The 12,042-nt window shown below is 41.4% G+C and overlaps 1 protein-coding gene across 3 annotated transcripts in view; it reads right to left on the minus strand.

Moving 5' to 3' along the window:
* Positions 1-4,476: 4,476 nt before the first annotated feature.
* The window catches only part of LOC147423337 (uncharacterized), a 35,909-nt gene continuing 28,343 nt past the window's right edge, over positions 4,477-12,042 (minus strand). For 2 of the 3 annotated variants that reach the window (XM_086502166.1, XM_086502167.1), the window contains exon 5: positions 4,477-5,009. In XM_086502166.1, the coding sequence (XP_086358292.1) occupies positions 4,704-5,009 (306 nt within the window). In that variant the 3' untranslated portion in view covers positions 4,477-4,703. Of the gene's footprint in view, positions 5,010-5,925; positions 6,275-12,042 lie in introns of those variants that run through there. The other variant, XM_086502168.1, reaches the window with a different exon arrangement.

Genomic DNA, 12,042 nt, shown 5'->3' on the forward strand with positions numbered 1-12,042 from the left:
CATTTGAGAGCTAAGGTAGGTAGCATCACCCATATGTCATGCTACTACAATATATCTCTAGGAACCATAGTATGCGATTATCAAAAAAAATCCGTTTAAGCAGAACACTCCAAAAAAGAACCAGTGTAATGCCTAACAAAGTCTGCAGTCAGTTCAGCGATTACCAAAGCATTTGAGAGCTTATGTAGTAATTAGCAACCATATGCCATGCTAAAAAATCTTAAGAACCACAGTGGTTGATTGTCAAAAAACAACTCGTCAAGCAGAACCATCAAAAAACATCCTTTCCTACCATGTTTAGCAAGATGTCAAAGCCAGAAGCACATAGTGCTATTCAAGGAGCACCTAGTGCTATCCAAGGCGGGGGTATAATACCCTTTAGTATAACCATATCAGGCTTTGTAAACGCTTACCAACAAAGAAAAAAATATATAGCATCTGTACGCAGTCGACAGCAGATCCCTCAAACCTTTACCTAAGTCTTCATTAGGTGTCCATTTAGTGAGTGAATACTTTGCTACTCTATCTAAGGGTTTACGACAGTTTATGCAAAAGAAACAAAAACCCCACAGTGTGGAAGGTATTCTTTTTATTGCTTGGCTTAAGAGGAGCCTTTTAATCGCAAAAAAACACAGTCGGTCTCTGATAACGAAGGCACAAGAAAGTTAAGGTAAACCATAGTACCTGCGGAGTCTGAGCTGCAAGCTCCATTGCTTTCAGAAGTTCGAGTAGAAATAACACCGAGTGGGTTTTAACCAAAAAACACTGAATCTCAAGCTAAGTGAGGGCTAAGGAGTGCCGTCACCTTAAAATTTATAGGTTGGTTTGCACGCTTCCTGAGTGTTTGAATTGAAAGAGCAGAGCCGCCCCTTGATGTGAGAGCCCCTCACACGTCAGAAGCCATTACTGCCTGGGGAGAGAGCGCCATTACACGGTCCGAGGGTGGAAGGAGCCGCCTTCCCATTGTAATGATAGTTTGAGGATTTTTTAAGAGTCCTTTATTTTGTCCCATACCCAAGTCGGTGGCACAATGTAGCAATGAAGGCCCTATTTTGTCAATAGGGGGGGGGGGTTGTTTTTCTTTTTTATGAAGAAACCCTATGAGGGTGGAAAAAATATATAACTCCATAGTGTTAACCATAGTGTGTGTGTGTGTGTGTGTGTGTGTGTGTGTGTGTGTGTGTGTGTGTGTGTGTGAGAGAGAGAGAGAGAGAGAGAGAGAGAGAGAGAGCGAGCGAGCATATACATTCATATATGACAAAGAGATCACATATCAATGGCACTATTGTATGCTTTCAACTTTAGACATAAAAGAATTTAATTGTGCATCTAAGCCAAGAATCCCTTATTTCAATCCAAAGTTATAAAATAATATTTTGGTTTGGATATTGGTAACACAAGTATTTCTAGGTACCTACATGTAAAACTTACATGCGCACTTAATTGGTATCCCACACAAAAAGACAAATATGTCTAAAAATAGTGACGCAATTCATCTCCAAAGCCTACATAACCAACTCAAATTCTAGCTTTAGCATCTTCTATTGGTAGACAATCAGACATCTTATGGAAAGCTATTGTTTTTATCTTATGAGAATTTTAGTGTCACAACCAATGGTGTATTTTAAGAATTTTGGGAAAAATTGAAGGGCATATTGGAAATTTATGACAAAACATTGGGGGTATTTTGGGAATTTTTGAAATTTGAGGGGTATTATGGTAATCTTCCCTTTAAACATGATACAACTTTGTGCTAAGTTCTTGTTCTTTGACAAAGATCTCGTCTCTCTCTCTCTCTCTCTCAACTCTCGTGACAGAGGAGTAGGTGCCTAGCTTGCCACCAATGTTGCTAGCGATGATAAGGGATTTACTTAGGAAACTCAATATCTCGATCTTGTCCTTAAATTTAGACGAGACCTTGGCTACAATGGGCTATATATATTTCATCTGATTAATTAGGGAGTGCTTGATAGATCATTTTAACAGTCCAATGCTTATATAAGGAAAATCAATGCTTATATCCCAATGCAATAGTCATCTCAAATAACCTTCTAAAAATCAATCCTTGATTAGTAGGAACCTTTCCATTTGCTCCAAATGGAGCTTAACTACTGAATGTTTCAACATAGGTCAACAAGGTGAGGCACTCAAAGAGAGAGAGAGAGAGAGAGAGAGAGAGAGAGAGAGAGAGAGAGAGAGCTCTGCCTAAGAAAAAGGTTGCTTGCTTGAAATTGAGATACACTTATGATGTATGTGCTTGCTTTAATTCATTAAACTTTTTTTATAAAACATTTGTAACTATAAGAAGAAATCACATATCTAAAACCACGCAAAACCATCAACCTCATTTTCTATGAAGCGTTTAAAGACTGATCATAGTAAAGATAAATGGCCATACTTCATAAACAATCAGATCTGTAAGGTATGAAGATGACTTTCTATAGAGAGCATCTTCTCCAACTCACGGAGATGGTTTTGTGATCAGACCAGGATACATGGATACTCATCTATCCCATATGATACGATGTGCTATTGGTCATATTCGCACATCCTCACATCAGCTAGAGATCGAGACAGGCAGATTTAGAGTACCCGTTGAGTCCAGGATTTGTCAAGTGTGCCAAATAGAGCTAGAGACGGAGCTACATTACATGTCACTGCCCAATATACTATGAGACACGAGGCCACTTTCACTGTCTATTCAGAGAGGGTTTTGGGCCACTTTCAAGAGTCATGAGATACCACGGTCAGAGATGCCTCGGATTATACTTACTGTAGATTTGCAAACACAGAGAGGACCTCTTGAAGAGGGGCACAATGAGAGAGATCCAGCGACAGCGGAAGATTACAGATTTCTTTCAGTCACAGAAAGAGAAGTTCGAGCAACCCCCACAACATAACAACACAAGAGGCACCAGAGACATACTGCTTGATCGGGCCATAGAGTTGGGCCGGTCCCATCGCCCACAGATGAGAGGGCCCTCTCGATATCGACGTAGATTGAGTCAAAGGATCAATACTATACTGGCGCGACATAGGAGCCGCCCGTTTCGGATACTGATGTATATGTATATGATGCCTCGACTATCAGAGAGCTCCATTGTATCAACTCACCCTTTGTATTCCCTTAATCAGCTTTCACCCCACCCCTACCCACTAAATACTTTTCAATACTTTGTTCTTTTCGTACCCAGACCTGGTATTAGATTCACCACATGTAACCTTTTGGTCTCATAGGTCATTTTGGCCTCTTGAAGACATTAATATTACATTTCATTTCATTTCTCTCTGCAGGAAAGTCTTTTTCCCTAGATTGCCATGTTTCCTCCTCTTGCAAATGAAAACCAAAATTTCTAGCAAAATTTTCCACATTCGCAAGATATTTTAGCTATCTTCTTGTATAATTGTGCTGGTTTTTCTCCCCTTTTCCGTGGTTTCAAACCAGCTAATTTAGATTTTGATCTCTCTCTCTCTCTCTCTCTCTCTCTCTCTCTCTTCGGCTAGATCTTTAAGGTCGCTTGGGATTGTTTCCTACGACGTAAAAACTCTCTTCTTCTTCTTCATCATCTTCTCTCTCTCTCTCGCATCTCTGGGGAGTGTTTGGAATAGTTCAATCGCTCTAGACCAAAGAGTGTTAGTGAGTTTCGACGAAAGGGCAACCCTTTTTGGGACATTTACCCTTACGTCTACTACCCCGCAATTTGACCGATTAACTACAATGCTCACCCATTCAGAGGTTTCATGCGAATTGAACCCACATCTTTCGGATGAGTGTTTGGAATAAATCAATCATTCTAGACCACAGAATGTTAAGTGAGTTTCTACGAAAGGGTAGTTCTTTTTGGGCCATTTACCCTTCTGCCTATTACCCCACGGTTTGACCGATTGGCTACGGTGCTCATCTAGTAGAATAGATCTTTAAGGTCTCTTGGCATAGTTTTCTACGACATGAAAATTCTCTTCTTCTTCTTCTTCTTCTTCTTCTTTTCTCTCTCTCTCTCTCTCTCTCTCTCTCTCAGTGATTGGATTTATGTGCATAGTTACCCTTGTCCAAAAGAACCATGCCTGCCCTGTGAAGGACCAAAGTGTGGCTTCAATAAGAGATTGCAAGATTCGCTTCTCTTTGAAAAGCAGGAGGCATCTCACCCTTCATGAGTAAGAGCAAGGTCCACCCTTTATGAGAGAATGATAATAGAGGGAGAGAAGTAACGAATCTAGATAATATGCTGATAGCATGAAAGGCTCACATCCACTTACCCAAGCTCAAAGAAATGGCATCATTATTGCAATCATGTGTTACAAACAAGCCCCTACAAGGAGACAAGCCATGCAGGCTACCTCACCAATAGCAATACCATATCTCAAATTATCTAGCCATTCTACCTCGGAGTACTCGATGACATGTAAGCTGCAAAATCTCTCTCATCAAGGGGCCCATTACATGACATGTAACCTTGCCTTCTGGAAAAACCAACCTTTTTCAAAAACCTTTCATATTTTTCAAGCAAGAACTGGCAATGTTTCTTTCCAACGGAAAAACACAAGAGGCTTTAATCCATGGCCTTTCGATCATTGCTATACAAACCTCAACCATGTCATCTTCCCCATGTGGCACGTGGCCCCTAGCATGACATCTGAAGAGGTATTAACAGTCAAGGACAAGCTTTCCTTTTTTTTTCTTGCAATCTAATGCTTCTCATCAGCTAGTTTTTATGGGATTGCACAAGGAGTTGGGTGGCAGAGTGAAGAATGTGATGCATTTGGGCGTGGGAGTAGAGAGGGGTAGTGTATACCAAAGTGAGCACAAGCTCAGGGCCCTCCAACACACTCTGCACAATGTAGAAGCAAGGGCCCACATAGTGGTTGGAAAAGAGTGGGCCCACCGTCCCTACTAGGCCAAGCTGGCCCACTCCCTTCCTGCATGGCCCCTCCATTGGTGGGTCCACACAAATATTCAATAACCCCGTCCTCAGAGACCCCTTTTCTGTCAGAGATGGGTACTTCATAACCTGCAAACACACACACAGCTATCTTAGCAAATACTGTGTGATTACTTAAGGTCCTCAATAAATAAATACATCTACTTAAATTAAATGAACACCTTTACATCTGCACACACCCTGAAAAGCTTCAATTGCACCTATGATATTGTCTAATTTTGGAACTTACCTGGTTGAATACACGACCTGATTCAACCAGCATCATTAAGCTGAAAAATGCTGACCGATACCTTGTCAGGTGAATAATTGATGGTTTGGCTAAATGGGTTAGTTTATAACTCTTTTCCCTGTCCAATTCCACTGAATAGAGTCTATTAATTAATTAGTCAATTTTGTCTAATTCATTTATATCTCTGCGTTCAGACCAGGCCTGTTTACATAATCCAATGAGTTACCTTAAATACTAATGAAAATCAAGCAGCTGACGATTAGTATGTTATTGATCATGATGTTGATTGCGAACCCCATTAGTATGTTAATGTTCATAATTTTTCTTGGAACTATGATTCTTTGCTTCTCGAAGGGCTGCTTCTCCACTACATTTTGAAGGATGATTTCTTTCATGGGATGGGCGGATCTTGTTGAGGGCTAAAATTATTGTGAAAGGTCATGCTCCAATACTAACAAAACATAGAGGTCACTAATAGCAAAACATGGAGGCATAGATAGGGCAGAGGATCCAGTTTAGAGAAGATGAAACTCTGCATACAATGGGTTAATTTCGAGAGAATGAGTTTATTAAGGCAGAGATCTTTCAACCAATGTTAGATCTACCCATGGCAATGGCATTTGTAGGTCGTGCAACAAAGATCAACAATCGTGCGTTGACAGTTGAACAAAAATGCGCACCAAAAATTGAAGATGAACACGAGCCAATAAAGAAAGTATGCATGCGAGGTTTGAACCCCTGTCCCCATCAATGAGAAACCCACACCTCATCAAAGCAACCACAAGAAAGCATTCGTCTTTCTTTGGCTCACTCAACCTTGTGATATAACATTATCCTTAAACAAGGACCCATCCTTTTATTGGCTCCTCTACCCTACTACTGCCAACCATGTGGAGTCATGTTTCTTTTAATCTCTTCTTTGCGGCAGGACGTGACAAGTTTCAGGGTTAGGGTTTTTACATTGGGGTAAAACATGCAACTGATCATTGTGTCCCTTTGACACAGTCACAAACAATCTCTCAAAAGGTGGTCCATGCCAAGCTCTTTGTCAAATCTGGAATCCTCCCATGAAGTCCATTAATTTGCTTTCTCCACATTCTCTCCTCTGTATACAGAATCCTGATTTTATCAACAATTATATAAATGCCTTTTATGAGAATTATGATTAGAACGTACTTTTGAAGTCATCTTTCTCATTAAAACAAAAGTGCTTTCCAAATAGCAAAAAGTACTTTCTTTTGTGTCCAGAATTCCAAAAACACAGTGAAGTTTCTTCAACTGTTTGATGTATTTTTGCACAAGCAATTTTATCCAGAATCCAAGATGATTCACGTCACTTCCTTCTTGAGGGCATTGCAATGTAATGGTGGCTATTCTCTCTACCAAACCACATGGACCTAAATTCTGGAAAGAATCCAAAACTGATTCTGCCAAAACACCTCGAAAAATCCTTTGACTTGCTTCTTGTTTCTGCTTGGTCCAACTTCCGTATGTATTCTAACAATACCTTGGAGACTTACAACCAAAGATTTTAAGTTGCTTTCCTGGGGTTCACTCGGAAGTTTGCAGAGATAGCTTCACCTTTGCATTCACCGACTCAAAAAGGAGTCCCTTTCACGTGGGAACCGACAGAGGTGACTGCTTTTCAGAAGCTTTCTGGGGTTGTGCTCATATTATCGGCGGTTCATTCGGAAATTTGCAGAAATAGCTTCTCCTTTGCATATGCTGACTCAAAAAGGAGTCCCTTTCACGTCGGAATCGACAAAGGTGACTGCTTTTCAAAAGCTTTCTGGGCTTGTGACCATATTATCAGCGGTTCATTCGGAAATTTGCAAAAATAGCTTTTGCTTTGCATATGCTGACTCAAAAAAGAGTTCCCTTTACTTGGGGACCAATAGAGATTGCAACCTTTCAGACTCTCAACGAAAAGTTGACAACGGGACCAGTTTTGGCCTTGTCGGGACTTGCAAAAGCCATTTGAAGTTTATTGTGATGCTTGTGGGTCGTAGTTTGGGAGCAGTCTTGATGCAAGAAGGCAATGTCATTGCTTACGCCAGCAGGATAGATTAATTGAGAAGCATCCAAACTGCAAATACATCTGAGGACAAGAGAGGTTGCCATGGAGAGGGGCTCAAAGGATAGTTCCAGGCCTTACGAGAGAGCGAGGGTCTGCAATAGACAAAATTATTAGTAAGCTAGGGATTACTTAAGGTGATAGGTAACACAATTTTTGGCTTGTCGAGCGAGAAAAGGTCTAGTTCTAACATCCAAGGATTTTTATGGAGAATGGTCCTTTAGGTAAAAGCTAATTTATTCTAAAATCCTTGTATGCTTCCCCAGGTCGTAGATTACTCTCATGCGAGCTATCAATTTAAAATGTTTGTGATCTGAAAGTTAATAGAAAAATATATAATTAGTCCTATAGGTTGGGCCTACAATCCTTAAACCAACAAAGTCAGAGACTATAATAGCCGTGAGTAGATATCCTGAATATTAGCCTAAGGGAGACCACCTAACACCAACGGGACACCAACCAACCAAAGTACAGTATTATTGTAGGCATACTCTACTAGCGGTAAATACTTTTCCCATTGTGAGCGTTGATCTACTTCGGTAACATAAGTTTTGAGTAGATCGAGTATCGTTGGTTGCACAAATTTACGCAGAAGAGTTGGTTGCAGTTATCCAAGCTCTTACACAATGGCAACATTTTCTTCTCGGAGCTGATTTTACTATCTTCACAAACCATCAGAGTTTACGCTACTTCTTGTCGCAAAAGCAACTTTCGGAAAGCAAATGAGATGGGCTAACATTCTATCACAATTTCATTTCCAAATAGTCCATGTTTAAGGACAGAAGAATTCAGTGGCAAATGCGTTGTCTCGCAAGCCCTTGGTTCTTGCTATTTCCGCAGTACATCATCGGAGCTTCGAAGATATGATTGATCAGTACGCCACCGATTGTGATTTTGCAGATATTTTTCATCGAATACAGAGTGGGAAGCTAGTTGCAAGCTATTCCATACAAGACAGCTATTTGATGCGGAAAACGATGTTCTGTGCTACACAGCCTTTGAGGGAAAAGGTTTTGATAGAGTGCCATTGTCCACCTTTTTCGGACCACTACGGTAATTAATACCTTGACGGGTGTTGAGAATTACTTTTACTTATCGAGGCTCGAAAAGAATGTGGGCGAGTTTGTTCAAAAGGTCAAGTTTGGCAGGTCAAGTTTGGCACGACTTCTACAGCCTTTATCCATACACTCAAGTCCCTGGGGAACCATTGCCATAAATTTTATTTTTTATCTTCCCTAGACTCAAAGTGGGCATGATGGCATTTGGACAGTCATCAACAGATTCTGTAAACAGGCCCATTTCAATCTGGTGAAAAAGACGGTCAAGCCTGATCATTTGGTGAGACTGTTTATTTCATAGATTTTTTGGCTATATGACATGCCTAAGTCCATCGTCTCCGATAGAGACCCCCAATTCACTAGTTTGTTTTGGAGGGCAATCTGGGAGAACATATGCACATGGTTGCGGTTCTCGTCCTCTTTCCACCCACAGACAGACAGACAGACAGACAGACAATCTGAGATAGCCATTTCAGTGGTTTAAGATGTTATTAAAGTCTTATATTTCGGATCAAAAGACTCAATGGGGAAGCCACCATTTGAAGTAATCGAGGGTGCTAAGAAGGTTCCTCCATTTCTAAGCACCAAAGATAAGATTTTTGAACCGGATCCGTACACGAGAGATTTGGATAATGCTTTTGCCAAGGTACACAAGGCTCTTGAGAAGTCTCAAGCACGGCATAAGAAGACTGTCGACAAACATCGACGCAACTTGTAGTTGAAGGAAGACGATTGGGTGCTCTTACAGTTTGAGAAGACACGCTTAAGGAAACGAAAGGAAAAGGAGCGGTTTTTTCCAAAGCAAAGTAAGCGATACTATGGCCCTTACCAAATTCAAGAAAAGATAAATGATGTATCCTTCAAACTGAAGTTGCCAGATACTTGGAAGATTCACAATGCTTTTCATGTGAGTCTATTGAAACCTTTCAAGGGTGAGGTGCTAGTCAACAGGGAGCTTGGCGTGGAAGAGAGCGAGGAGATACTCGTCCCACAACAAATATTGGCTCACAAGTAAAGGAAAGTGTAACAAACTTGGACACCCAAGTCAAGATTCTACAGCGACAAAGCAGAGATTCACTTCAAAACAGTTCACAATTCACACTTGAGTCGACACGGCCCCGGCGGAGTTCCGTGCCTGGAGATATTGGCCCCAAAGACTGGCGTCCCTTTCGGTATTTCTTTTTGTATTAATCTGTGTTCAAAGTACAAGAGAGTGGGTAGGTGCTCTATCACAAGACGGGCACCAGGTGCCAATAGAAAAGAACAGACTGAACAGACTTTTAGCACTTCAATAACAACTGAGAGAGAGAGAGAGAGAGAGACGACACGCGACACAGAGTGGCGGAATTCCACCCCAGAGAGTATTGGCCCCAAACCTTGGCACCCCTTTCGGTATTTCTTTATATTACTGCTGATTCGCAAAGTACAACAGCCGGGGAGCACCTGCTCTACCTTGGCGCCCCTTTCGGTATTTCTTTATATTACTGCTGATTCGCAAAGTACAACAGCCGGGGAGCACCTGCTCTGCAATTTGCGCTCTAAAAAGTGCCAGAGAGGACCCCCAAGGCTCATATTTAAAGGCCCAAAGCCTAAAAGCATCAAATATAAAAAGCTAACCCTAAAAAATCACTTCACCAAGGGTCTTGTTGGAGAAGTTGCCTGCTGAGCTTGGCTCCTGTTGCCTCTTCCGCCAAATAGTGCTAGCTCTAGTTTGCTTATAAACAAACTTAGCAAAATTGCCCTACCTACTTTTCAACAAAGGTCGCTTAAAAATAATAAGTGAAAAATTCAAAAATAGGTAAAATAGGATAAATGCACTGTAAAATTCCCATGATGGATTTGATGAATTCTGATGGGAATGCTTATGATCATGCCGTGTGCAACCGGAGGATATGCATCTACACTAAGTGATTGGGCATGCACGGTCTACGAATAGACTCACAAAAGTGCCAGATCACTTCTAAATCTAGACTGACTGGACTGATTGAACCTTGATCATGCTGTAGCTTGTCCACGGACACAGGGTTGGATGTGTCACGTGACAAGTATGGTCTAGTCATCATGACTAAGATCCATACACAGGATAGCCCTGTAGATGTTCTCACCAAGAGTCTTGCTAAGGCTCAACATCAGCATTGCATAAAGATGGTGGGAGTTGGTTAACATAAAGGCGTCATTTATGCCTTTAAGTGGGAGGTTGTTGGGTTAAAGGCCCTAAATGACCTCTATTGTATATTTTTATACTTTATCCAGGTTCAATGTGAACCTGGACACATTTTTTTAAGTCACTTATAATAAAAGTGGAAAAGCCCAAAAACTCACTAATTGAGTTTTCCCCAAAACGTACTTACTCTCTCTCTCTCTCTCTCTCTCTCTCTCTCTCTCTCTCTCTCTCTCTCTCTCTCTCTCTCTCTCTCTCTCTCTCTCTCTCTCGCGCTAGCTCTCTGCTGCATTGTGTCTTGCTCTACCTGGCCCAATCCTACACTTCTTCACCACGCGCATCCCTCGGTAGCCTCTGCTTCGCGCTTTCATACTCTTCATGAGAATCTTCTTGGTGATCTCCTCCCGCATTCCCAGATGCAAAAGAAGTCGACTGTTCTCTGTTGGAATCCATAGGTGTCGCAAGAAAAGGATCGGATTTTTTGATGAGGGAAAATCGGCCGCGCTCTGATACCACTCTAACAAACTTGGACACCCCAAGTCAAGATTTTACCGCGACACAGCAGAGATTCACTTCAAAAGAGTTCACAATTCACACTTGAGTTGACACGGCCCAACAGAGTTCCGTGCCTCGAGATATTGGCCCCAGAGACTGACGCCCCTTTCGATATTTCTTTTTGTATTAATTTGTGTTCAAAGTACAAGAAAGTGGGTAGGTAATTACTCTCAGACTCTGCGTCCACATGCTCTGAGAAGTGAGGACCTAACCACTTATTTATTGGTTACAAGGGATGCCCAAAGGCAGTAAGCTTAAATTTTAAAAATAAGCAATGAGTCCAAAAGCTACCAATTCAACCATCGTAATTTCAGCCACTACAAAAGCAAGAATTCCGTATAGCTTTGTCAACATAAAAAGCGGAAGTACGGACGGCAGGCCACGTCAAAACTGTCAATGTGAAAAGCAGTGGAAAATCCAGAATTGCCACATCAACCTGTCTCAGCGTTTTACGTGCCTGTACCCTGCTGCCAACTTGTGTGGTGTGTCCAGGAGTATACCATGTCACCCATTTCTGACAGAAAGTTAAAGGTAAAGTGATACAGTGGTTCTTCCGGCATTGGATGCGAAGTGGATGGTGGAGGAGAACCTAGCAGATACTCCTCGGATATTGGAACTTTACCTTGAGGCTTTCTGCATGTTTGAAAGACAAAATGGCTGCAGCATTTAGTCTTGCGATTCCAAAGATGGGCATGATAGCAATAGGAATTAGTCAATCCGAACATCAATGAGATATGGGATAGATCTAGATGCGATTGCTAAACACGTTGCCAATAGATAATGGTTCGATATCTTGATGGACTTTATGTGATGTGATTTAAATGTTCAGTGACTGTTGTCTTTATGTAAGTGTTGGTGGATTTGTGTCGTATAGTCAGTACTCAGAGTCAGTGTCTATTGAACTAGTTTGTGGCTTGTGTCTGATATTGAAATTTGCAAGCATAATCATGGACGATTATAATTCTTTCAAAAGACGGGTATGTCACAAAGTGCTGATGTGGCATGACCACTGGACAATCCCTGGC

This window comes from Adiantum capillus-veneris, chromosome 26 (assembly GCF_014529385.1).
Source record: "Adiantum capillus-veneris isolate H3 chromosome 26, ASM1452938v2, whole genome shotgun sequence".
Taxonomy (NCBI): Eukaryota; Viridiplantae; Streptophyta; class Polypodiopsida; order Polypodiales; family Pteridaceae; genus Adiantum; species Adiantum capillus-veneris.